We start from the raw sequence: 24,936 nt of genomic DNA on the forward strand, positions 1-24,936 counted from the left end.
TCTCCCCCTAAGATCAGCCCTGCTTCCCACCACCCTACCCCTGTGCCCTCAACCACACCTCAACCTGGGAATGACCCCCAGAGAACTGACAATCATCTCATGACAAAACAGAGTTTTCTGGGACAAACTTCATACGGGCTGTCCTCAGTGGAGACGCTGGAACACGTTCCTGCAGTGGCCTCTGGGGTGAGGGAGGCCCCGTACTTTCAGCAGCTGCCGGGATCAGGCTTAACCTGGAGGAAGTTACAGGGGTCGGGCTGAAGAAAGGCAGAGCATGAGTTTATTTTTAAACCCAAGTGGGCACTCCAGCTGCCAGGGAGGAGCAGACAGCTCTTGGGGAGAATAGAGGTTGGCAGTTGGTCAGACACTTGTCAGGAAGCATGTAGGCTGCCAAGTGGGCAGGGGTTCAGGTGGCTGAAGGCCAGGACTGTCCCTGAGGGGCCGGGGTGGGGATCTGCAGGGAGCAGCAGGTAACACTTCGGAGCCCAAGACGGCAGTGGGGGCGCGAGGCCTGAGCCCAGTGGTCCGGGCTGCCCTGGGGCCGTGAGTGTACTTCCCGGGGGGTGGGTCAGGCTGGGTCTCAATTCGTGGTCAGACGGAGCACGTGAAGAGCTCTTTGCAAGAGCAAAGGGCAGTCCAGCATCAGGGATGCTCTGTTGGCATTCTGGGGGACCAAGTGTGCCTCATCTCCTTACAGCTGAGCTGGAAGGCAGCACTGCGCGGGGGATGGGATCCAGGGCTTCACAGCCTCATCAAGTTCAGGAAGTACGGAGACACTTCTCCCAGGTTCAGGCGACAGCAAGTCCTCCTGAGGACTCCTGCCGCAAGGGCTGTCGCCGCACCTTTCAGGAACTGTCACCAGGGGTGGCGTCCAGGTCGTAAGGTCATAAAAGAACAGTGATAGTTTGAAGCACAGCACCGATCGACGTTTATTTCCCACCTTGCTTTCAACACCGGGAGGCCTGAAGAGCCACTGTGAATGCGGAGCTAAGGTTGGGGTGCGGAGGGTTCCTGGGCTTGGCGGGAGCGCCTGGGGGTCTGTGTGAGCCTGGGGTGCAGAGATCTCACTCCCTTAAATGTATCTGTAGCATCTTAAGAAATGAGAATTAATCTCCATCTTCAAAGGCCAAATGTTGAAGCTGAAGCCGTTACTGACAGCCCGTAAGTCCTTTTGGCAAGAAGAGTCGTCATCGGTCGTCACTGACCTTCTGCAGTGGTGGAGTCTGGGGGTAGAGGTTGCAGATGTGCTGGGGAATTGAGATGCCGGAACAGGGTGGGGACCAGGAATTTAGGCCAGCACTGCCCCGAGCCCTACTCTCTCTGCACGTGGAGGTGGTCCTAGGAATCCTGCCCTTCCGGCAGCTTCTAGCTGCTCACCCTCCCCAGGCCCTTGCCCACTGCAGCTATTTCTTGCTCCCCTTATCTCTTCTCTACCCTTCCCTTCCTCCATCCTTGCCCCAACCTCTCTCACCTTATCTTTCCCCTGAACAGGCAGGACTTTCAGAGCAAGATATCTGCAGGCCCAAAACGCTCTGGAGGGGAGGATGGGAGGAGGAGGTTCTTGGCTCAAACTGGGCCCCCAGTGGGGGAGGGACTCCCAGCCTTGGCCTTGCTCAGCCCCTTCCTGCCCCGGGCACAGTGGGGAAAGAGAAAATTCTCTGCGGGCTCAAGAGCACAGTGCCCTTGGGACCAGATAGCGGTTTTATCCAGCTTTCTGGACTCTCTTGGGAGGTGAGGACAGGCTGCTCTGGCTTCAACCATAAAAGGGAAGTTGGGTCTTCTGCCTGTTGGTAAGATGCTTTCCTAACTCAACTCCCATCTGCTTTACTGAAGCCAGAGACAGCACTTATCTTTGTCAGGAGACCAAGGAAGCGGAAGTGCCAGGCCCTCCACCCAGTCGATGCCTATTTCCTGTCTGGGAATGGAAAGCTACGCCCCCTTCCTCCCAGCCCCCCAGAGCCCAGTCCTGGGTGCTCCCGTCCCACCTTCAGTGCCCAGTCATCACACTCCCTCCTGGGCCAGAGAGGACAGGGAAGGGTCCTGAGCCACCGCGCGGTCATTTACAGAAAGGAGAGACACAAGTCGGTGTGAGCTCCATGGAAGCCCCTGGACGTGATCTTTAATTGATGTTCCTGTCCCTGCCTCCCCACCCCGAGCCCCAGATGACATATTTACAGGATGCTGTATGGAGCCAGTTCCAGGCCCAGGTCAGTGCGGCCTCCACTCCTCCCTGGGCACTGCCAGGGTGGGCGCTGCCAGGGTGGGGCAGGAGGATGCAGACAGCTGGGAGCCAGGTGGACTGGTCACAGGAAGTCTTGTGTTCTCCACATGCTCACCCCCACCCCCATGTGCACGCACACACAGGTGTGCCTGTGCATGCAGAGGTATTCAGACTTGTGCGGAGATGTGGATCCAAATGCTTGTGCCAGATGCACCGCCACCTGTGTGCACGTGTGTACCACCAGAGGATGCCTTAAGGTACCGCAGCAATAGTGCAAAACCTGGCCCTTAGCCTCCTGCCCCTGCCTCAGTTTGTATGGCTGGTGGGGCAGTACTGGCCAGAGGGGTACCCCATCCACCCCCCTCACTTGGGCAGTACCAGCTGGAGCTCAGTATCAAGGACCCCACTGCAGCTGCATCCAGCCACCTTAAAGGGTGTCAGTGGGCCTCAGTCCCCAGGTTGCCCTGAGGGGTGGTGCAAATAAACAGGGAGCCATTTCTTCCATGATTCCTCCTCAAAGATGCCCCAGGCGGAGGCAGCTCAAAGGCCCTGGGGTGTTCAGAAACCCCTGCTGGTCTGGGTGGGGGTATCCCTGGGAAGACGGGCTCCGTTCATTTGTGGCTTTCATCCGGAAGGTGGCTTGACCCCCAGCTTGCCCCTGCCGGCTTTTTTTCAGGAGTTAAGGAGCCAGCTCCTCTGTCCCAAGCGAGGGTCATGAGGAAAGGCCCTGGGCAGGACTGTGTTTGTGGGGGGACTGAGGAATTCTGCCAGCCTCGGTCTCAGGCTCAGCTGCAGTGGGGATCAGAGGACTAATGGGGAAAACGACTGTAAACTTACTACTCTGCCCTGGAGTGGGGTTAAGGAGCAGAATGGGTTTGACAGGGACTTGAGGACTTTTCTAGAAGCTGAGGATCAAACATGAGACTTGCCTTTTCCTACGTCCTCTTGCACATCACAGGCAGAGCCCCTAACCCTCCAGGCACTGGGCCACCCCTGGCCTTCCGTCCTTGGGAGAGTGCTCCCTGGGAAGATGGCCCAGCCGGGAACCTCCAGGCCACGCCAGGGGGCACCTAAACCCTGAGTCAGAATCACCCTTCTTGAAAGGGGGAAGGTGCCGTGTTATTTTAGGGACTGTATTTTCTAGGACCGTCCCCCCAATACATGTGTCCTGGCAGGGACAGCAGGACGGTTGTTTTGGAATTGAAGACAATCTGGGACATGTGGTTGCCGCACCCATAACCTAGGCCTTGGGCACGGAACAGGCAGCTTTGGTTTGAATCAGCACTCGTACTTCTCTCCAAGCTCAGCAGGGCTGGGCGGAGGGGGCAAGCAGGGATGCCAGGCCCCTGCCTGGCTTGGGGACGTCTGTGTTCAGTGAGAGGATTCCAGGTGTGACCATCCCAGGGGAGGGACGGTGGGGATGGTCAGACCTCAGCTCCTCCAGTCCTTCCTGCAAATGTCGAAATATCCCCACAACTGCCCTGGCCCAGCACCCCCAAAGTTACATTCATCAGTTGAGATTCAGTAAAAAAAAAAAAAAAAAAAAGAATGTAGATGTCAGCCCTCTCCCACTAGGTCCCAGAGAGCTTAAACCCTGCCTGGTCCCAGCTGCCAGGTTTTGAGGAGGGGCCATCCCAGGCCATGCCCACTGGTAGCTGCCTGCCCCACTGGGGCACCCCTCTAGTCCTCCCCCCACCCAACTTGAGCTGTGGCAGTCTGTGATGATGGAAGGTACATTCACACAGGGAGAGTTGGTGTGCAAGGCCAAAGCTGCATGAGGTGGGGTGGGGGCCATGGGGGAAATGCCTTGCAGGCCTGGTCCACCCTGGTGGTGTGAGGGCGGGGCCACAACCCGGCCCCAAGCCCTTGTAGGGCCGGGGGTTGAAGGGCTGAGCCCGGAAGACATTTGCTTGATGCCTCCCTCCGTGGCTGGGCGGGGGCAGACTCCTGGTTCAGGGCCGAGATGGTGGACGCCAGGCTCGGAGGGAGGGGGAGGGCACTTAGGCTCCTCCAGACCTGGAATGGAGAGGGGGCATCAGGGGAGGATATAAGGCAGGGCCCAGGAGAGCCCTCGAGCTGGGCCCTGGAAGGTCAGTGCTGGGCCCTGGAGACAGCAAGTCACAGGCTGGTCAGGGAGGGGATCTGGCGGGAGGTCAGACAGCGGTGACATGAAAGACAAAACAGATGGGACGCAGAGGTAGGCTCCCTTCCCAGGGGTTAGGGCCTGTGTGGGCGGGGGCACAGCTCCAGGGTCCACGGGGCCAGAGGTGGTCTGGCCGTAGGAAGGGCAGGAGTTAAACGACCAAGGCCTGAGGGGGTGGGTGGACTGGAGGAAGGGGCAAGGGGCAAGTCGAGGACACTTCCTGGAGTGGGGTTCTCCCACCCCTGTAGTGACAGCAGTGACAGCAAGGGTGGAGGAACCAGCCCCAGCTCCCCATCCACAGAATGCGAGGTGACGAATGAGATGGAGGAGACAGGGACAGCGGGAGGGATGGCGTGGCCGGCGTCACACTGCCCCCTGCTGGGTCGGGTCATACCTTCCTCGGCGGATGTTTCTTCAGGAGCCAAGGAGAGGACAGGCAGAGAAAGGAAAAGGAGCCGTCTGTGACCTTGTCCTTCTCCCAGGGAGGGGCCTTCTGGCTCCCGGGAGACCCTTTGCCCCAGAGATGGGCCAGGGGCCCCAGGACCTAGATGCTAATGACAGGCCCAGGGAGCGCTACCAGGAATACCTACTGAACTTGGGTCCTGGGTTTGAGTCCTGACTGCAACTAACTCACCGCATGACCCTGAGCCTCAGGTCCTCCTCTGTACACTCAGGGGTTAGACCAGCTCGAGGGCCCCAGACACGGGTGCCCACAGAGCACCGTAGGCTGGGTGGGGCCTGGGGACTGAGGACTCGGGCAGCTCCCTGCTCAGCTCCACTGTGGCCAGGCTGGGATGCACTGAAGCACAAGGCGCCCCCATCTTCTCACATTTCAAGAGAAGCTGGAAATCAGGATTCTTAATGTAAAATCTCCTGGTTTTTTAAATGTGAGCAACCAATTATTTTAAATGTTAAGACAAGACGCTGTGGGCTGGCTTGGATTGTGACAGGCGAGCTCCGGTTTGGTTAACCGCTCAGGGAGGCCCCCTCAATTCCAACAGCCTGGGGTTCTGATAACCCCAGAGGATGCCAGGGGGTGCAGGGGCCATGTGTGTGTCTTACTTAAATCCCCAGCCCGTGCCGCCCAGGACGATGGCTGCAACCAGGACAGCCCCGGCGATGGAGCCGATGATGATGTTGGTGCCGCTGGGACCTAGGGAGGAGGGCAGGGCTCAGTTGGCAGGGACAGTCATGGAGGACAGGAAAGATGGAGCCCCACCCTGGCCAGCTCCAGCCTCACCCTTATATCTCTCCGTCTCCCCTGTGGGCAGAGACGTGGGCAGGGGGTTGTGGATACTGCAGTCCTTGCCCGTCCAGTCTGGCTGACAGATGCATTTCCCTTCATTGCTGCAGACCTAGAGGTGGGGTGGGGCCGGTAGAGGTGAGCAGGGCCCTGTCCCCACTTGTAAGCCCTTCCCCTGATCCCTGACCTCCAGGCACCCACCCCGTGGTGGGAGCAGATCCGGTGCTCCCCGCTGCCAGGGCAGGTGCTGAAGTTGAAGGCAGAGGCTGGCAGGCAGCGATGGTCCAGGCACAGCATGTTGGGCCCGCAGGCTGTGCCGTCCTCTACGTAGCTCAGGTCTGAACCATCGGCCAGCTGCACGTGGCCACCCCTGGGGAAACAGCACAGCCGACCTCTGCCCTTGCCCCCGACCCCATCACGGCTGCAACCTCCCCTTCCCCAGCCATGGTCCCAGCCCACACCTGCAGTCCAGCTCCTTGCCCTGGTGGTAGAAAGTGACGCTGCTGATGTCTCCCCCTAAGTCCCCCAGCCGAGGAGCTCCAGAAATGTTGACACAGAGGAGGAAGCCACAGAGCACATCCCTGTTGGGGTAGTGTGGAGACAGTGGGCCCCAAGTCTGACCTCAGACCCAACAACTGACTTTGTATCTGCCCTCTCCCCCTGATTTTTCACATAGTCTCCCGCTGGGACTCATAGCCCGCCCCATCTCTGAAAAAACCCTGCCCAGCCCCAGAGCCCCAGCCCCAAAACTGGGGAAGCCCAACCAGGAGCTTTGACTACTCACTGTTTATTGCACTGGACCCAGCCTGACCCCTTGCGCCCACAGTTCCCACGTTCTGTCCCCTCCACGTTCAGCTTCTCGTAACAGAAGCGATCAGCAGCCGCTGTAGGGAGATGACGCCAGGCATCACCCCACCCACTCCAGAACCCACCTGGGGCCTCAGGCCTGACCCCAAGTCCAGCTGGGTCCCTGAGATCCTGGGGAGCCGCACATCTGGCAGAAGGCATTTCAGCCAGAGCCTGTCCCCAGCCTCTCCATTCCAGGTATTCCACGTTCCCCTCTCCCATCTCCAGCCAAAGACTCACCATGGCCCCAAAGGGCCTGGCACTGCCGGTCCCGGGTTTTGCAGCGACCTCCGTAGCAGCGGCCCTGAGGGACAGACAGGAGACAAGGGACACAGACACTGAGGACAAGAGACTGCACTGAGCCAGAGACCCACAGGGGGTGGAAGCTCCACCCCATCATACCTGTTCGTGATCACAGTAGTAACCATCCAGCTTGTGCAGGTTGGGGGGACACTGCGGAGAAAGGGGCTGGACTGAGTAGAGCTGACCCAGGACTGGGAGCTGAGGTCGGCGCCAGGGAAGAATAAAGGGGTGCCAAAGGCCCACCAGGTGGGGGCTCAGGTCCCAGGGCTCCTCCAGGTCAAGGACAAGAGGAGGGAACTCAGACCACATGGATTGGCAGGTCCCATAGTTTCTCCAGTCTCCCTCAGTTTCCTGCACCTCCTTCACAGGGCTGGGAGCACTGAATGCCTGGTATGTAATAAGGACTTAGAGGTTAAATAGTATTATTATCCACTGTGATCCCTAGTAGACACCAGGCACTGCGCCAGGCACTGGGAACACCAGCTAGACTATAAATACTGGTTTAACGATTGGAGGAACAAAGCCAGAAGGCATGAAGAACTCCTTTCTCAGATGAGAAACGGAGGCTGATCAGCGGCGGCGACTACAGCAGCGGAGAGGAGGGGCGCGCAGAACAGTCACCCAGCAGAGCTAAACGGATAGGGATAGTGGTTGCCTCGCTCGGGACTCCGCAGGGCGGCCGGGACGGACGGACCTGGCTCGAGTCCCCGGTGCAGGTCTCCGCGATGTCGCATTCGTTCACGGCCTCTCGACAGGACACACCCCGCGGCTCGTACTAGGGAAGGGATGCATTGCGGGGCTCAAGCAAGAACCACCGACCCCTCGTCTTCCCGCCTCCTCGGCCCGGCCCCCGCCCGCTCCCTGCCCACTCAGCACCGCCCCCAGATCCGTTCACGGCTCCGCCCACCCCGCTACTTCTCAACAGGTGCTCCGCCCCACTCCCCGTAGCTCCGCCTTCAACAGAACGGAGAGGGCCGCACGCCCAGCTCCTCCCTCCCCATTGGCGCTTTCTTCGCGTCAAGCCCCGCCCCTACAGATTTGCCTCCAGCGGCTCCTCCTCCTTAAGTCCCGCCCCCTATCTGGACGTCCGCAGCCCAGTCCCTCCCGGTCCCCGCTCCTTCCCGTCCCAGCGGCTGGTCCCCCTCACCTTGCAGCGGCGACAGCAGAGCCCGTCGCTGCACATGGCGTCGTGAGTCAGGGTGCATTTCTTGCAACAGTTCCCGCCTGCGCGGCTGCACTCCTGAGGGACGCAGGGAAAGGGCGAGCCCTGACCCTCCCCACCCAGACCCTCCCTCGCACTCACCCCTGCGTTCCCCGCCCCCCACCTGGCACCAGCACTAGTCTCGCACCTGCACCGAGCCGCAGTCGCACTCCTCCCCCGCCTCCACGAAGCCGTTCCCGCACTCAGGCGGGTCCAGGAGCTGGACGGGGAAGAGGTGTCGGGAGTCTGGCCGGGACCCTGCCCGAGCCCCGCTCCCACGTTCCCAGCCCTGGGGCTGGTACCTTGAGGGGCTTGTTGAAGAGGCAGCTCCCGCCGCCCTCCTGCAGAAACTGGTTATACTCGTCGATGCTACAGCGCGAGAACTTGCGGGGTAGGTAGAACCTGGGTAGGGATGAGGGGGCCGTGCCGCTAAGTCCCCGCCAGCCCACTGTCTCGTCCTTTCTCAAGACTGGGATGGGGTGCACCGGCGGACTCGGTCACCATCTCGAGGAGGCTGAAGATCTATGTGCCTGGACACTGCATGAGAATCCTCCCGCCTGCCCATCAAGCGGGAGTGGGCAGGGGACGCCGCTCCTGGCTTCTCCCCGAAACCTCAGGACTCCGGGAGTCGGAGGTTTGTGCGCCAAGGAGGGAAGGTGCCTCCAAATGAGGCTTTGGCGGTGCCCAGTGGCGACAGTGCGCACTACAAGCCTGAACAATTCGGGCGTCCGGCTGGGGAATGTGCGTCTCCCTATGCAGTGTCCACAGACAGCTGTGCTTCCTGGAATTCTGAGTGGTCCCGAGAGAGAGCTGGGTCTCTTGAGGCCACCGGGTCCAGAATGTCACCCAGTGCTCGCTCTAGGACTCCCTTTGCCCAAGATCCTCCCCCGTTTTGTCCCCAAGAACTCACCCAGTGTCCTCCATGATGCAACCCAGCCAGTTGTCCGGACATTTGCAGTCCCCTGAGAGGTAAGCCAGGTGAATATAAGGGAGGGTGAAGAACTGCCCCCCTCCCGTGGGCACCTTCTTCATCTCTAGAGTGTGGGTCTGGGCGGGGTGTGAGGGTCTTCACTGATACCTGCCGAGCTCCGGTGTTTATTCCACATCATGCCCAGGTTCTGCCCCAGCGTCTGGGCCAAGGTCACCGCCATGGCCCCCATGTTGTCATACTTGGGGTGAGGAAGATGGAGCACAAAGATGTCTACATCCCTCCCAAAGGCACAGGGCTCATGCCCTTCGCAGCCCCTCTCCTTCCCACCTGGCCACGCCCCCCCCACTGCTCACCTCGTTCACACCCCCACCCCTGGACAGCGAGCAGATGCCCCCCACGTAGGCAGCGCCACTGCTGGTGCTCTGGAAAGTTCTGCCCCTGGAAGGGAGAGGCTTGTCAGGAGAACCCACTGCCTTCCCCATGGTGGCTCCCCTGGGCTCTGATGGGGAGACAGGTGAGCCCCCCCCCATGAGGCGGTGAGTTCTGCCCTTCATGTCAGTCTGTGTGACCTCAGGCAATTCCCTTCCCTTCTTTGGATTCATTTGCCCTTAAGCCAAATGAGGGATTCCTAATAGATCATCTCTAACTGCAAGGACCTTTTATCAGATTTTTTTCCCTACTAGGGCATTGGAAGGGATGCCCTGAGGAAGGGATGCTGGGACCATTTGAAAGGGGAAGAGGGGACGAAGGGGAGGTATGGGCAGAGGAAGACCACGGGTGGTAGGGAAAAGGGGCCTGAGCCTAAGATGCAGGGGAAGATGCCCAGCCACTGCTGCAAATGGCTGGGAGTAGGTACAAGGGGAGCCCAGTCCCCACACCCTGCAAGCGTGCCTGGCCCAGAGCCATGTTCAGTAACCCTGTGCACCACAGCCACCAGCAGAGGCTGGCAGGGTTCATGGGGTGAGGGACTCACGAGAAGAGGTGGGTGGCATCACTGGGCTCAGGCAGGCCCTCCCGCCGGTAGACCATGAGCCGGGCCAGGGTCTCCAGGAGGTCATCCTGCACCTGGATCTTGTCCCCATCTGCCCACGTTTCCATGGCAACCAGCACGATGCGGGTATTCAGCTGTTCCTTGTACATCTGGGCCAGGAAGGGAGAAGATGAGGAGGGGGCTGGGGCTGGAGGGTGGGAGTGGGTGTGGGGGAACAGGGCTGGAGGAAGGTCTCAATCTGTCCCTCCAGGAAGTGGGGGTCAGAGGCTGACGGTGCCCTTGAGAGCTCACCCTGAGGATGCCTGCGGTGGCGTGGGGGGTGGGAGGAGAGGGAAGGGAAGGGAGGGCTGCTCACCACATCTGCCAGGTTCACCACGGACTTGGCAAAGTTGCTGGTGAGGACCACCGACTGTCGCATCTGCTCAAACTGGGAGAGAAGAGAGTGGGCGGAGGGCCAGTCTGCTTCCAGCCCCTCCTCCCAAAGTTACTCCCAGCCTGGGACTGTACCAGCTGGTGGTCGTTGATCACAATCAGCTCCACATACTTGGTCTCACTGTGCACTGTAGGGTGGCCCCTGCGGACCTGGCGGGGGGGAGGTGGGCACTTGGAATCAGTCCCCTCCATGCCTGGCATCGTGGCCAAGCCACAGACAGACTCAAGGAGGGGCTGGACTCCAGCCAGAGACAGTGTCGGTTCCCCACTTGTGCGGGTCCCATCCAGCCTTGGTACCAGGGCAGGCAGCCTCGGTTTGCCTAGACACTAGTGGTAGGGCCTAGGGTGGGCGCTTCCTGCCAGAGGTGGTTCCCTGGCTTCCAGCCACATCAGTCTGAGCCCTCCTTTGCCCCGGCTATGGATGGGGGTGACCTCCTGCTCCCGGCCACAGCCTGAGGCCTCTGCAGCAGGAGGTCTGTGCGGGCCCCCATACCTGCCTTTTCCTTCTCAGCCTTGGTCGGTTCGGAGAAGCAGAATGGGCAGGGGCAGCAAACAGGCAGCCTGGGGGGAGGGTGCCGGTGAGGGGGGCACAGTCGACCCCCTCCCTAGCCCCATTTTCCCTCCCTTACCTGGTTCCCTGCATCCGAGGGGGGCTGGGAGGAGAGGGGTCCGGTAAATGAGGTGGGGAAGGGGTCCCTGCAATGAGGGGAAATTAGTTCTTGGGGAGGCCGACCAGATCTGCTCTGAGCCCAGTTGCGGGGGAACATCTCCAGCCCTTCCCCCCACCCCACCCCAGGGTGACCCAGAACTGGCCAGAGCTCCCATGTCGGATCTGATCTCCCAGATGCTCAGATTCCGGGGTCAAGACCTGGGGGCACCCTGAGAGACAGGGGCAAAGGACACTGGAGCCCGATGGGAGGTCACTTGGGGGACAGAGGGGACATTGGAGCTGGGGGCACGGGGGAGGGAACCAGAGCTGGGGGCACGGGGGAGGGCAGTGAGGCTGAGGTTACCAAGGCAGGAGGATGAGGAGGCAGCAGTAGCCACAGAGGTGACAGCCATTGGGACGAGCGCAGCAGGGCTGTCAGAGGGGCCAGGGAGGGGCTCACCTGGAGGGTTTCCTGAGGCCTGGCCACCTCGTGGGGCTCCATGATGTAGGTGAAGTTCCCGTCAGAGAAGACCCCGCTGCAGCGAGAGAGACGCAGCTCCCCACCGACCCCAGGGCTGGAGGCTCATCCTGGCCGCCCAGCCCCTCCCCATACTCACTGCAGCCCCTGGCAGGTGGAGAGGGCAGCAAAGGAGTTCGGGTTCCCTCGGAGCCTCCCCTGGTAGTAGCAGTGGTCTCCAGCCCCCTGGGGGAGCAGAGAGCGTGAGTGGACATGCTCCCTTCCCCGCATGAAGGCAGGAGGACGGGTGAGGGCCGCTGAAGCTGCCCCGTGTGCAGGGCTGCGGTCCCTGGATACACCTGGGGATCTGGAGCCCGGCTCTGCTCTGGCTATGCTCCTAATGTGCTGTTTCACCTTGGGCAAGTTCCTAGCCCTCTCTGGGCCTGCTTTACCTCACCTACAACGTGAGGACTTCGGGGCACATCAGTGGCTCTTAACCATGAGTTGGGGCTGGTACAGGGATCACAGACTCATCTGAGAAGAATAGCTGACGTTCATATAGCACCTACTGGGTGCCAGGCACCATTCTAAGCACTTACCACGGATCCGCTCACTTAATCAGATGAAAGCTATGGACTCACCCCCAACACACACACACCATTTCACACACGGTGTGTTCACAGACGCCACAGCCTCTGTGGGCCACCCCTGGACGCATGGTCTGTGGCTGAGGAAACATGAGCAGCGTGTGTCCTCCTGGCCAGGCTCACAGGTCAGAGGGGACGAGCACCCCCTCCCCTCTGCTTCCTGCAGAATTACTGGTGCTCCGATTACTGACCAGTCTGGAGGGGGAGGGCCGAGGCTATCTATAGACACCCATTCATCTTTGCTTGCACCCCTGGGCCTTCAGGGCTGGGACCCTGGGGTCCCAGGCAGCCCGGAATTCCCAGGGCCTTGGTGCTGAGCAAGAGGGGCGTCGCCCCAACCGCCCCCTGCCAGAAGATTCTGGGCATGGAGCAGTGGGGGTCCTGGAATGTCTCCATGCTGGCAGACAGGCTGGCTGGGGGTCAGCCCTCTGGAGCTGGGCGAGGGGAGCTGAGGACTCCATGCCATTCGACAGGCCACCCCGACTCCAATCCTGGAGGGGCCAGGCCCAACCCGAGTGTAGAATATACCCCAGACCCCATCTCCACCGGCCACCTGTCCCTTCATACCACCTCCCCATCCCCTTCCAAAGGCACTCACGGTGCTGTGCTGGGTGGGCCCCTCCCGGCTGAAGTGGCGCTCCACATATTGCGAAGAGAGAAGGTGACTGGAACAGACAGAGTGGGCAGGAGGAAGGAGCGGGTCACAGTGGGGCTAGGTCCTCTTTGGGTCCCACCACAGCTCAGATCCAGGTGCCCTGCCCCAGCCAGCCTGCCCGCCTGCTGCCCTTCCCCCAGACTCAAGGCCACACTCACTGGTTCAGCTCCAGGTCCAGAGTGAAGTTTGAGTTGAAGGCTGGGATGACGAAACTCACCTGGGCCAGGTGGACAGGCTGGGAGAAAGTGGGGGAAGGCAGAAGGGGAGTCAACCTGGGGAGGCCTGAAGGTGGGAACTGGGGGGACTGGCGAAACCCCAGTAAGGGGAGTAGCCCTGGGGAGGGGATGACCCAGGCCCAGTAGCTGTGGGTACCATTGATCTAGGGGGAAGATGCTTTCCTCCAAGCTCATCTTCCTCCAAGACCCTGTTCCTTTCCTGGGGGGAGGGGCAGGAGCACGCATCCCGGGGCACAGGCCTCCTGGCTCTCTGGGTGCCAGCCCACCCTCTCTGGTATGGCCCTGGGGCCAGTCTACGGTAGGGATGGGCAGGGGCAGCTCAGCCTGCCCACTGCCTCACGCCAGGCCCTCCCTGCTGCTGGCAGGGCCACGCTCACCCACAGGTGAACTAAAGGGAGGCCCCGAGAAGTATCACGGGAAAAAGGCAAACAGGAGATGGGGTGCAGTGTGACCCCAGGGCCCTGCTGAAGCAGGCCCCTCCCTTCCTGTCCCCCTACCTTGGCCCTAGCCTCAACTTATGGAGGAGGCCTCGTACACTGCAGACAGGGGTGGAATGGGTTAGAAATGATCGCAGGGCCCCTGGAAGCTGGGATGATGGGCAAATGCCATCCTGTCGGGGAAAGAACGTGGCTCCTCTACCCCCAAGTCCATTGCCCTCTGCCTCGCCCAAAGCAGCTCATCTTTGATATTTCAATCCCATGGTTAATTTTTAAACACGGAAGTTTTCCTGATAAATTTTTCAGAGGGGCCTTTGCAGTGGGGCTGGGAGGCTCCAGGTTGTCATGGCAACGTACCAGGCCTGAGCAAGATGGCTGCCCTCCCAGGCCTGGGTGCCCAGCTACTGTAGCAGGTACGGATTCCAGACCTGACGCTAGTGTGCCTGGAGGGAAAGCGACCCCAAGAGAAGAAGGGGCAGGAGAGTCTGGGCTGAGGAGAAGTCAGCCTCTCGGGTCCCACGTCCCCAGCCCAAGCCTCAGGTCTTACAAAAGATCTCAAAGCACAGGAAGGGCCTGAGGGGGGCTGGAGCCTTCTGTTCATCCCCGTCCGTTTAAGGAGACTGAAATCCAGATCCCCAGATGAGGGGCCCACCACTGGGCTGTACAGATGTGAGGAAGTTTGTTGGCTGCCTTTCCTTCGGGGGGAGCAGGTTACAAGATGGAGGGGAGCCCCGATGTCACAAAACTCCATAGCCTGGTGTAGTCGGCTTCCTGATCAGCCACCCAGATTCCTAATCTTCATGAGCGCTTGTGCGCCAGGCACTGTTCTAAACACTTTACAAGTATCATCGTATTTGATCTTCACTACAACCCAGTGGGATAGATACTAATGTTATCCTCATCTAACATATGGGGAAACTGAGGCACAGAGAGGCTAACTAACATGCCCATGGTCGTAAGGCTAAGAAGTGGTAGAGCTGGGATTCAAGCCTAGGGAACCAGCTTCTAGGGCCTTCTCCCCTCAACGGTAAGGTAAGATGGAAACGGCCCAGTGTCCATGAGAGGTCCTGGGAGTCAGGGTGAGGTAGGCAGCCCTCTGAGCCCCAAAGACACTGAGTCACCCCACCCCAGGCTGACCGAGGCTCCAAGCTCCATCCTGAGCCCCTAGAGCGTCAACCAGATTTGAAATAGAAAGTCAAAGACAAGGAGTCACTGCTTCCCTCTCCCCACCTTGGCCTGGACAACCCCTGCCCTCCCCCTGCCCCTGGGCCTCGACCAGCTCTGTCCCCAATACCCTAACTCCTTGGTCTGGACCACCCCTGCCCTCCCTCTCCCCTCCTGGACTTGGACTATTTCTGCCTTCCCCACCTATCCCTGTCTGGACCATCCCTGCCCTCCCTCTCCCCTCCTGGACTTGGACTATCTCTGCCTTCCCCACCCATCCCTGTCTGGACCACCCCTGCCCTCCCTCTCCCCTCCTGGACTTGGACTATCTCTGCCTTCCCCACCCATCCCTGTCTGGACCATCCCTGCCCTCCCTCTCCCCTCCTGGACTTGGACTATCTCTGCCTTCCCTACCCACCCCTGTCTGGACCACCTCTGCCCTCTCTTGCCCTCAGGTCTGTTCCTGCTTCTTCTTTCTGGCCCCCACTGACAAGCCTGTATCCCGGCCCCTATGCTGACCACCCAGGAGAGCAGCCTGTCCAGGCCCCTTGCCTTGATTCCGCTCTCTAAAGTTGGTAGCCTCAGGGATAATCCAGCAACCTCTCTGAGCCTCAGATTTTCCCACTGAAAATGGTAAGATGAGCCCAGATGCAAGGCTGCAAGGTTGCCTTGTGTGGCAGAGGTTGTCCTGGGCCTGGAGGATTCTGGAAGAGTCGACCCTGGTGCTTGCAGAATCTCCCCCACTCAGAAAGTCAGCGAGCTAACCCATCTGGCCTCCCCACTCTCTCTGCAGACCAAGCTGACCCCAACTCAGGGTAAAGCCCGGACCGATGCGCGAGCAGACGCCAGGTGGCCTTTGTCCCCACCACTTCCTGCAGCCTGCTGAGGCCTCATCCCTCTCCTTACCTGGCAAGGCCTAACTGTGGGGCTGGGAGGCCCTCTTTCCCAGCAGGACACAGGGTTCAGGCCAGGTGGGATCCTGGGGCAGTGCAAGGGCAGCTGCTGGGACTGGGAGGCAAGCCCAGGAGGGGTTGGGGGAACCACCAAAGGCTACGGGAAGAAGAGGACGGAAAGTAGATAATGGGGCATGTTTGCCTAACCTGGCCCGATGCAGGGGCGCTGGGGGGGACACCCCCTGTCTGCAGGAAGAGAAAGATCAGGCAAAGCCACCTCAGTCCCCAGGCCCTCTGGACCCCAGGCGCCCGGGTAGGGGGTTCCTGCTGGCACCAGAGTCTTAACCTCCCCCCACCAACCCACACACTCCCAGCCGAGCTTTCAGCCCATGTTCTGTCAAATCCAAACTGCTCCTGGCCTGCATCCTGCCAGACCTGTCCCTGACCTCTCTCGCTATCCCTCAGTCCCTCCCTCGGGAGCCCCTTCTGTCCCCGACTGCTGCCCTCCTTTGCGCCCAGCTCAGCGCTGCTGGTGACCGGCCGACCGGGCCTCCACCCTGTGCCCCGTGCTTGCCTCTCGCTCCCCGGCCACTGGCTGTCACGTGCTCAGGCTCATTGGATCTCAACCTGCCCGGGCAGTCTGGTGCTCATTTTATAAACGCCAGGGAGGGACACTTGGAGGTGACTGGCCCAGGGCCATGCTTGGGAGAAGCTGGGTCGAGGCTCACCCTCGGGCCGGAGTTCCTGTCTCTCATGGCCGCTGTGACCACCTGGCTGCGGTGACCTCACCCTCCCCTGTCGCCAGCTGGTCCACTCTCCAGGCACCTGCTTGCCCCCCACCAGATATGAGTGTGGAGGCAAGAAGGCAAAATCCCCACTGAAGTCCCAGAATCACAAATACAGATGCCAGGCCTCCACCCCAGACCTACAGAATCACAGTCTCGGGAAGGGGAAGCCTAAATATCTTTCGGGTTCCCAAACACCTCAGCAAGTTTGAACATCCAGGCGCTACCCCTCAAACAGTTACCCTGAATCCCTCCTCCCAAGCTTCCATCTCCTCCCAGGACCTTCTCCTCACCCTCGTCTGCGACCACAGGGCGTGCACCCACCGACCCCACCTGACGGGGCTTCGGCCCCTCTCTATCCCTGGGACCTCGGGCACATCGATTTCTTTGGTCACTGATTCCATTCTTCACAGGGGCGGCCTTTAGTCCCCTGGGGTTCGGGCTACACCACCTTTTTCCTTGCCCAGGGGCTCAACACTTATGTTGAAGGAAAGGCATCAGAAGGCCCGAGTGAGCTGCTTACCCTCTCTGAGCCTCAGTTTCCCCACTGGTAAAATGATGCTGTCATGAGGACTAAATGAAAGCCCTTTCAAATGTGTTTTTCTCACAAGGATTAGTAATATAATAATCAATGAAAAAGGAAGCGTAAATGTTCCCGCTGAACAGGGCTTTGAGGCACTGGAGAAACCGCGTGGGCTGGTGGTGGCAGAGGGGGAGGAGCCAGAGAGGCAGGAGCCCCACCTGGGAGAAATCCCCGCCTTCCCAGCCCTGGTCCCCCAAGATGCGCCGAGCCTGCACTTTTCGGCAGGACAGCGGGAGTCCCAGATAGTGAGAACAGTTGGACCAACTTCCGATAATGGGATTTGACCTAAATGCTTGAGGACAGAGTGACTCCTGACAGGGTCATTAGTCTCTCTGGGGACAGACTCTGGGCAGCTGGGTCCCTCCAGGCAGCCAGGAGGGGTGCTTTGGTGAGGCCAAGCCCACAGGCTGGAGTCTGGCTGGGGAGGACTTAAGACTCCTGCCACGTTGCCCCTCCCCCAACCCTGCACGGAGTCTGACAGGTAACCCCAAATGCCCTGGCTCCTGTTCCTGACACCCAGCCCTCCTGCCACACCTGGCCCCGGACACTCAGGAGGCCAGATGTTGAACATCTGCTCCTGCCGGATCCCAGGCAGGACACCTGACACCCATCATCTCCTCTAATCCTCACAGCAGCCTGGGCAAAGTAGAGACTACTGTTACCCCCATCTCATGGATGGGGAAGGTGGGGTTCGGAAGGCTTGCCCAGGCCACTCAGTCAGAAGCAGGGGAGCCAGGACCCACTGAGGCTGTCCCGCGCCAAAGCCACAGGTACAGCCTTTCGAATGGAAGCTGAGCTTCCTGCAGGAACTCTCCCTCTGCCCAACCTCACGGCAGGGCTCGTTCAGGGCCCACCTGGAGCAAGCTGGGCCCAGCACAAATCCTTCCAGCCACCAGCCCCCTCCCAGGAACCCCCTCCTGCCTCTGATCCCAGGTCAGAGCTGTGACCTTGGCCCGGGTCAGGTACTAGGGCTCCAGGCACAGGCCCTGTGGCTTCCTGCCCGTGACTGCCATCTTGCAAGGGGCTGAGGACTGAGCCTTGCCTAACTGCCCCCCACTCCTCCTCAGCAAGAAAACGCAGACACCACAGCACACGTCCTCGGTTAAGGGCTTTCAGGTGGCAAATGCTGGTCTGGGCAGCTCTCACAGGAGCTCAACCCAGTGACTGAGGTCCCCTCTGCCAGCTGACTCCTGGGCCTGGGACCCTCCACGCCCCCGTTCACTAACTCACATCCTGCCCTCTCCGTGGTTCCGAAGGAGGCTGGGTTTTTCAGGGGGCGGCACAACCTGCACAGCCGCTTCGTGTGGATTAGAAAAAGGGTCGCTTCAGAACACAGGCAGCCTCACGAGTCCTCCGATTCATTCAGCCCACTGGCCCGGGCACCCTTGTGCAGCGAACAACCAGCCCAACTGTACACTGAGGCCCTGCTTGTTCTTCCGCCTCACACCCAGCTGCAGGCTCCCTGTGATCCCAGATTTCTACACTTCCAGAAGCTCCCCGACCTCTCGGCCTCAGGCCTAGCCTGTTTCCAAACTGGACAGAAGTGAGATGTTGAGAGCCGTGGCAAGGAGGGTAGAGTCCCCTGGGCCTTTCTTTGCTGTACCCTTGAGCGAGGGGCCGGCGGCATGCACTGGCTAAGAGGGCTGCCCTGAAAATCAAGCTTGACCATGCTGCTTAAGTGCTGAGTGACCTGGGGTAGTTACTTCACCTCTCTGTGCCTGTTTCCCCATCTGTGAAATGGGAATAATAATAGCCCCACCTCCTGGAGTTGTGATGTGGATGAAATAAATTAATAACATAGAAAGGTAGAACAGTGCCTGTCCCATTGAGGGCCCAGTAAATTGTAATTTCTCTAGCTTCGAACTCCTTCCTGGACTGCTTCGCTCTCCCTGGTCCCCCCTCACAAAAGCCAGGAGTCTTTCCCTATCACTACCTCCTGGCAGTGGGTGGGTCTGAGATCAATGTTCTCATCATCCTGATTTGAGGGATCCGGGCTCAGAAAGGTGCTGGCCCAAGGCCAGAGCAGGTGAGCACCCTGGTTCCCACCATCCCAGCCCTGCCGGCCCGCACGTGCCCCCAAACTTGTCACATGACCCACAGCAGATGGAGATCTTGCTGCTGACCCAAGACCTTGTTTGGCTTGAGATCCCAAATGGGTGCAAGAACTTCAGACAAAACCACACAGCAGCAGGGTGGGACGCTTCCTGTTGGGACACTGGGCTCAATGCTGCACGGGCTCCACCATCGGCCCCTGAGGTTCTGAGGCCAGAAGTGCTCCAGGGAGAAATGCCAAGTGGGAGCTAGAGGGGCCTCCTTCCGGTCAGGTGGGAATATTCTGGACATGTCTTTCTGTCTCCCTTGGCCTTCCTCCACCTTGTGCTGGGCTGGGGTGGGGAGGGAGGTTGGGAAATGCCCCCCCACCCCCACCCCCATGCCAAAACCCAGAGAGTGCCTGGAGGCAGAACGGCACTGTGGGAAGAGCCCTGCTCTTGGAGAACATCACCCCACTGATTAAAATCTCACTGACTTTGGGCAAGTTACTTAATCTCTCTGAGCCGCAGTTTGCTCATCTGCAAAATGGGCAGACAAAAGTTACCCGCCTTACGGAGTTGTAAGAATTCCACCCCAGGGGAAAATGGGGTACAGACAAGTCAGGGCAATGAGTGAGCCTCATTGGGAGGCTGCAGGGAGGTCCCAGGGAAGGCTCAGTCCCAGAGAGATCCCCACTGGAAGCGACCGTGACCACTGCCCCACAGCTCCGCAGAAGCTCCACTCCTACCCTCCAGACACCCGGTTGGGCTTATTCAGACTTGGTCACTCACACACTGTAACACATGCACACATGCCACCCACTCACCCAGCAGAGAGACACCCAGAGAGGCTCCCCCATCCTCTGCATACTCAACCCATCCAGTCCAAGCGCACCCATCCCCGTCTCCCCACCATCACAGGTACCACCATACCTCAGGCTCCTGCCCCCACTCTTTCTCTTCAGGAAGGACTAAGCTGAAAGAGCACCCACTCTTCATCCTTCCCTGGCCCCCCGGCTTTCCCTCATCCCTGTCCTCTGACCCCACTGTGGTACCACCCCATCCTCCAATCTGGACATCCCCTAAGACACCAGTCAGACTCCCAACAGCCAGGAACGGCAGCCAACCCCCAGCCAACACAGGCTTGGGGTGCACGGTTCACAGGTAGGGGGCCACCAAGGAAGAAAGTCAGACCAAGGGCCAAACCCAGCCAGGACACCCTATCCCTGGCCCTGGGACCATCCCTACTGCCCATCTACCACCTGCCAGGGAGCCTGGGCAGGCCCCAAAGGCAGCCTCCACCGCCTTCCCCTCCCTCCCAGCCCACCTCCCCCCACCCCTCCCCATCTTCACCAGGCCTGCCGGCTCAGGACCATTAACCACCCCTCCCCCACTCCACACTGCCCTGAGTGATGGTCCATCTATTATGCATGCCGCCTTCCTGCTCCATTCCATTTCCCCGAGTACCCCCGCCCCCCCCCGCCCCCCCATCCCCCGGCAACGCCACAGCCCCCTCCACCCCCCCTAAGGGCTTTTAACCAAGTACATTAGGCAGGGCCTGAAGCCAGTCTGACAGATGTCCGCAATGTTAGCCTCCGTTTCCCTGCTTCCTCCCTCTGCCCAGCCCAATTTACCTCCCACCACTCCCAGCTGCCAAAACTTCCCAGACCTTGATTGTACTCCTCTGAGTCTCTCTCCTCCTCCTATTTCTGCCAGGCCTTTGCCGTCCTGCCCTCGCCGACCCCTTGGCCTGGCTAACTTTCAGCTTCGAGCTCCTGGAGAGCCTAGGCATGCTGAATGAATATTCCATCTGGGTGATTATTATTCACATGACATTAATTAATTATTAATTGCAATTAATCTCCTTCATTCCCAACCTTCCTCAGGGAGGCAGGAGGGGCCTGGCAGCTGAAAGGGACAGCGGGTGAGTGGAGTGGGCATTTGTGAGTGAGCTTGGGGCCTTGAACATTTTCCCAAGGCCCACCCACAGCGAGAACGGAAAGGAGAACAACCATTCGATCAGGGCACAGGGGGAAACTGAGGCAGAAGCAAGCACTAAGCTGGTCCCCAAAAAAGCCCACTGAGGGTGGCTGTGGCGGGCACCCAGCAGCCCTAACCCCTGACTGGCCTCTTAGCTGCTTCTTCCTGCCTCTCACTGCCCTCCCCAAGCCCCATCTGGTGTAGGACGGCTTGCTTTGGCAGGAGAGGGGGCTGGCGGAAAGCTGACCAAGGCTGGACTGAGCCCTGGGCCTTCTAGGTCCGCGGAGGGCAGGGGATCCCCACCTTGATGGGAGGGGGCCTGGAGAGGGGCAGGTGTGTGCTCCCACTAGTGGACTCCAGCACCCCCTTGGTAGCCCATTGTACAGAAGGGGAAGCTGCAGGAGCCGGCTGCTGGGGAGGCAGGCGCCCAAGCCCTGGCTGCCCCGTGGTCTCCCCTGGGCTCTAAGGCCTGCTCCAGCCCCCTGGCCTCACTGCCGGCCCCACTCACCGGGCCACCAGGAGGCTCCTGGCGGACCCTGGTGTCCAACTGCTGCTTTCGGACCTCTCCCCCGGAGCTCTCCCCCACCAGACGGCTGGGCTCTGTGACCTCCGGGGCTTCCAGGCCCCCCAACGGGGGAGAGACCCTCCAGCGCAGAGCTCCGGCGGGACCCCGGGTCCCCACACCTGGGGAGAAAAGGGCATAGCTGCAGACAGATGCCCACCATGGGGCAAGAGACGGGAATGGGGTGGGTACGGCACGCCCATCCCCCACTCTGATGTGGCCCCTGGAACCCTGGGGGGATCTGGGTGGGAGGATCTGCTGCCCTGCCGAGGCAAGAACCCGATGGGGAGGGGGCCAGGAGCTGCACTCCAGCCCGACCGTCACGACTGCCCCCCCACCAAAGCCTCAGAGACCTGCAGAGTCCGCCGGCCGGCGGCAGGGGGCTGGCCGCGGTGGGGGGCAGATGTGGACAGGTGGGTGCACGCACCCTCCCTCCCTCCCCCCCCCACGCCCTCCCGCGCTCTGGACCTGCTGTCACCCCGAGCACTGCAGGAAAATGTGGCTGCAGCAGAAACCGCCGCAAAACCCGGGGCGGGGGCAGGGAGGGGGCGCCGAGGCCGGGCCGGGCGGGGGTCACTCACCGGGCGAGGGGAGCAGCGGCAGCAGCAGCAGCAGCGCCGCGAACGCCCAGCGCCGCAGCCGCCTCATGGCTCGCTCATAATCCTCCGGGTCCGGGGGCTGCGGCGGCGAGCTGCGCGGCGCGGGCGGGAGGAAGGGCGGGCGGGGAGGCGCGGGCTGCGGGAGCCGCGGGCGGGGGCGCCGGGCAGTCGGGAGAGGGGCGGGAGAGGGGCGGGAGCGGTGCGCGGGCCGGCGGCTGCGGCGACGGCGGCAGGGAGGACGCCCGGCTCAGCGCGCTCCGGCCGCGGCCATCCCGGCGGGGCTGCGGGCCGGGTTAAGAGCCGAGCGGCGAGCACGTGAGCCGAGGGCCCGCCCCCGCCCCCCGCGGCCCCCCACCCCCACCCGCAGCTAGGCCGGGCCGGGGCCGCCGCGACGGGAGGACAAAAGAGGCGCCGCCCGGCACCAGCCTTCCCGCCCCTCCTCGGCCCCCTCGGCAGGTGCAGGGCTGGGCGCACGCGGTTTCCACCTCGCGATCCCCTCGGCTGCACTTGCTTGGGGAGCTCCGAGGACCTGTCGATTCATAGGGAGAGGGAGGCAGGGTACAGAGGTACCCCCGGGCTCTGATCTGGTGACGGCTCTTCTGGGGACCCGCGCGATCGAGGTGCGGGGGCGTGGCTGCCCCGCCTGGGGTCACCCCTCTGGCTTCGTACCCGGGAGAGGGCTTCCCTGGACCCAGCCCCCAGAGCCCTGCTCCACTGAAGGCTATTGGAGCTGGGAAGGCTGAGGCCCCAGGGATGGAAGCGAGGGGCAGGGGCTCTTGCGGCCAACCCAACTCAGTGAGTGCCTCTGGGATCTCTCCCAGTGGAGTAGGGCACTGCTGGGTCCTCTCAGACGCTTGGGCCAGACCCCTTTCCATCCAGCAGCCTCCTTCTCTGGGCGAATGACGCCCTTGCCTCCAGGAGGGCTTCAGGCATTGCTGTCACCGGGGGGTCCTCCCCTCACTGGGCTGAGTCCCTCACACAGGACACCTCAATTCTTTCCCCTTCCCCTAAATATATAAACTAGCCAGGTAATTTACATGAGGTTAGCATGTCCAATTTCTGTCCCTCCCTTGCCAGCCCACATCTTTGAGGAGCAGAAGATACCTCTGCAGCCCCAGCCTCCCCTCTCTCGCCAAACTAGGTTGCCCTGTCTATAGACCATCTGGCCTCCCAACCTACCTCCCCAGCTGTGCCCTCAGCTCAGCTCCCAGGTTCCTGGGCAAAGTGGGTGCCCACACTGGGGGCTTGGGATCTCTGACCCCTGCTAGGAATCCTAAGAGTCAGTGATGGGTTAGGGTGTGGTAAGACGCGTGAGCCCCGCTGGTGAGGCCTCACCCTGACTTTGTGCCCCAAGCCAGAGCATCCTCACACCCACACTGGGAGACCACAGATCACTGAGGAGCAGGAATGGAGGCAGGGATCCCCTTGCTGGGTCCTCTGCTTCCCCAGGGACCCAGGGCCTCTGCCAGGGAGGGAGCTGCCTCTGGCTCATGACAGGCCCCCCCCAGCTCTATTTTAGGCCCAGGAGAGGTGAGAAGGTGATTTCCCAGGAGGCGCTGACATCAATGCTGGGAACAGGGTGACTCCCCCCACCCCCCTCCAACCACCTGCCATTCCAGACCCAGATGCTCAGCAAGTCTGAGTCAATTGTTCCTTCACCCTTGAGACATCTTGGAAACCTCCTCCAGGGTGTAGGGGCTCTGAGGAATTAGGACCTACTGTGTGATATTCCCTGGAAGCCCACAATTATCCAGGAGGGGGAGACTGTGTTTCTCATTTTACAGGTGGGGAAACTAAGGCTCTGAGAGGCTACACGAGCCTCCCAAAGTCAAACAGCTGGTCGGTGAGAGGTACATCCCATATTCCAGGGTCCCCCTCCTCCCTGGCCACCCCTATCCCCACCTTTGCCTTCTATCTGGGACCTAGAAGGGACTGGCCCATCTGGTCCATCTATCCCACCCTCTACCCCTTTGTTTGGCACCCCAGACACTACCAGGGTGAGTCTGTCCTACCTTACCCTCGCCATGTTACACGGCCTCCCAGGGTTTCATTTCACCATGGAGGGCTTTGGGCCTGTGGGAGTCTGGATACCCTCCTGCAACATGCCCAAGACCACACAGAGACCCCAGTCTGTGGCCCGGACCTCCTAGGCTGAAGCACATTCCTACAACTTCTGTGGCCCTGGTTCCTTGGTCTTCCTGGTGGGGAGATCTTGCTGGTCCTGAGTGACACGTCTCCCGTGGCTTTCTGGCCCAGCTCCCCTGGAGCTCAACTGTAGGGCCCACTGGCCTCCAACAGCCCCTTATCTCTCTGGGTTCCCAGCTTTGAGCACACCCAGCTGGACAGCTTGACCTTCCCTTGACCATACTCCACTCCTCACCCAAGTCCCCTCCTCCCCACCTTGTCCTCAGTGGCAGCTCTGCTACAAGCTGCACGCCACTCCCAAGCTTGCTTCAATTCCCTCACGCAACCTCCTGCCTGCCGTCGGGGGTGGCGGCTGTAGACAGCTTCTGCTCAGCCTGGGACTTCACAAGAGTAGGGATTGCCGCCCCATCCTACTTGGCCCCTGATAGCAAGGATGGTTTTCTCCTTAGATGGGGGCCCCTGAGGGCAGGGCCTGTGTCTCCCCCTCAAACAGGGGTTGGTTTCCCTGAGGGAATGCTCACCCTAACCCCACAGCTATGGTGGGCTCCTTTGGACCCTCTGCCCATCACTTGTTTCCCCACGCAGAAGAAATCAGAGGTTGGTGGCCACTGCTGTCTTGATGCCATCCTCGGGCCACCCTCTGGGGAGATGTTAGGCTCTGGTCCCCACCCCCAGTCCTCTCTCAGGAGCCCCCCTACCATCAGGAGGCTGGGGGCCTCCTTCCCTGTACATTCTTCCTGCCCTTCAGCCAATTTTCCCCTCAAATTTTCCTGCACAGGGGCAAAGCTGGGCGTATGTGGGAC

General features: G+C 60.7%; 1 protein-coding gene across 2 annotated transcripts; it reads right to left on the reverse strand.

The window, feature by feature from the left end:
* Positions 1–4,727: 4,727 nt before the first annotated feature.
* ADAM11 (ADAM metallopeptidase domain 11) lies at positions 4,728–22,037 on the reverse strand (the record flags this gene model as incomplete). 2 transcript variants are annotated; one of them, XM_082680079.1, is made up of 26 exons in its annotated part: positions 4,728–4,776; positions 5,427–5,517; positions 5,605–5,719; positions 5,809–5,977; positions 6,069–6,188; positions 6,392–6,491; positions 6,694–6,757; positions 6,856–6,906; positions 7,451–7,531; positions 7,904–7,996; positions 8,106–8,177; positions 8,260–8,359; positions 8,868–8,919; positions 9,036–9,126; positions 9,242–9,326; positions 9,862–10,028; positions 10,235–10,306; positions 10,387–10,461; positions 10,805–10,872; positions 10,941–11,007; positions 11,421–11,496; positions 11,578–11,663; positions 12,663–12,729; positions 12,878–12,954; positions 21,336–21,511; positions 21,971–22,037. In XM_082680079.1, 26 exons carry the CDS (start codon positions 22,035–22,037, stop codon positions 4,728–4,730), a joined length of 2,331 nt encoding a protein of 776 aa, XP_082536205.1. The 2 variants fall into 2 exon arrangements, with proteins under 2 accessions (XP_082536205.1, XP_082536206.1); XM_082680080.1 differs by lacking the exons at positions 4,728–4,776; positions 11,421–11,496; positions 11,578–11,663; ... (2 more) ...; positions 21,336–21,511; positions 21,971–22,037 and having other exon boundaries at positions 5,423–5,517; positions 10,809–10,872; positions 10,941–10,954.
* Between the last annotated feature and the right edge of the window lie 2,899 nt (positions 22,038–24,936).

Source organism: Grampus griseus (assembly GCF_964374135.1).
Source record: "Grampus griseus genome assembly, chromosome: 20".
In the NCBI taxonomy this organism is placed as follows: Eukaryota; Metazoa; Chordata; class Mammalia; order Artiodactyla; family Delphinidae; genus Grampus; species Grampus griseus.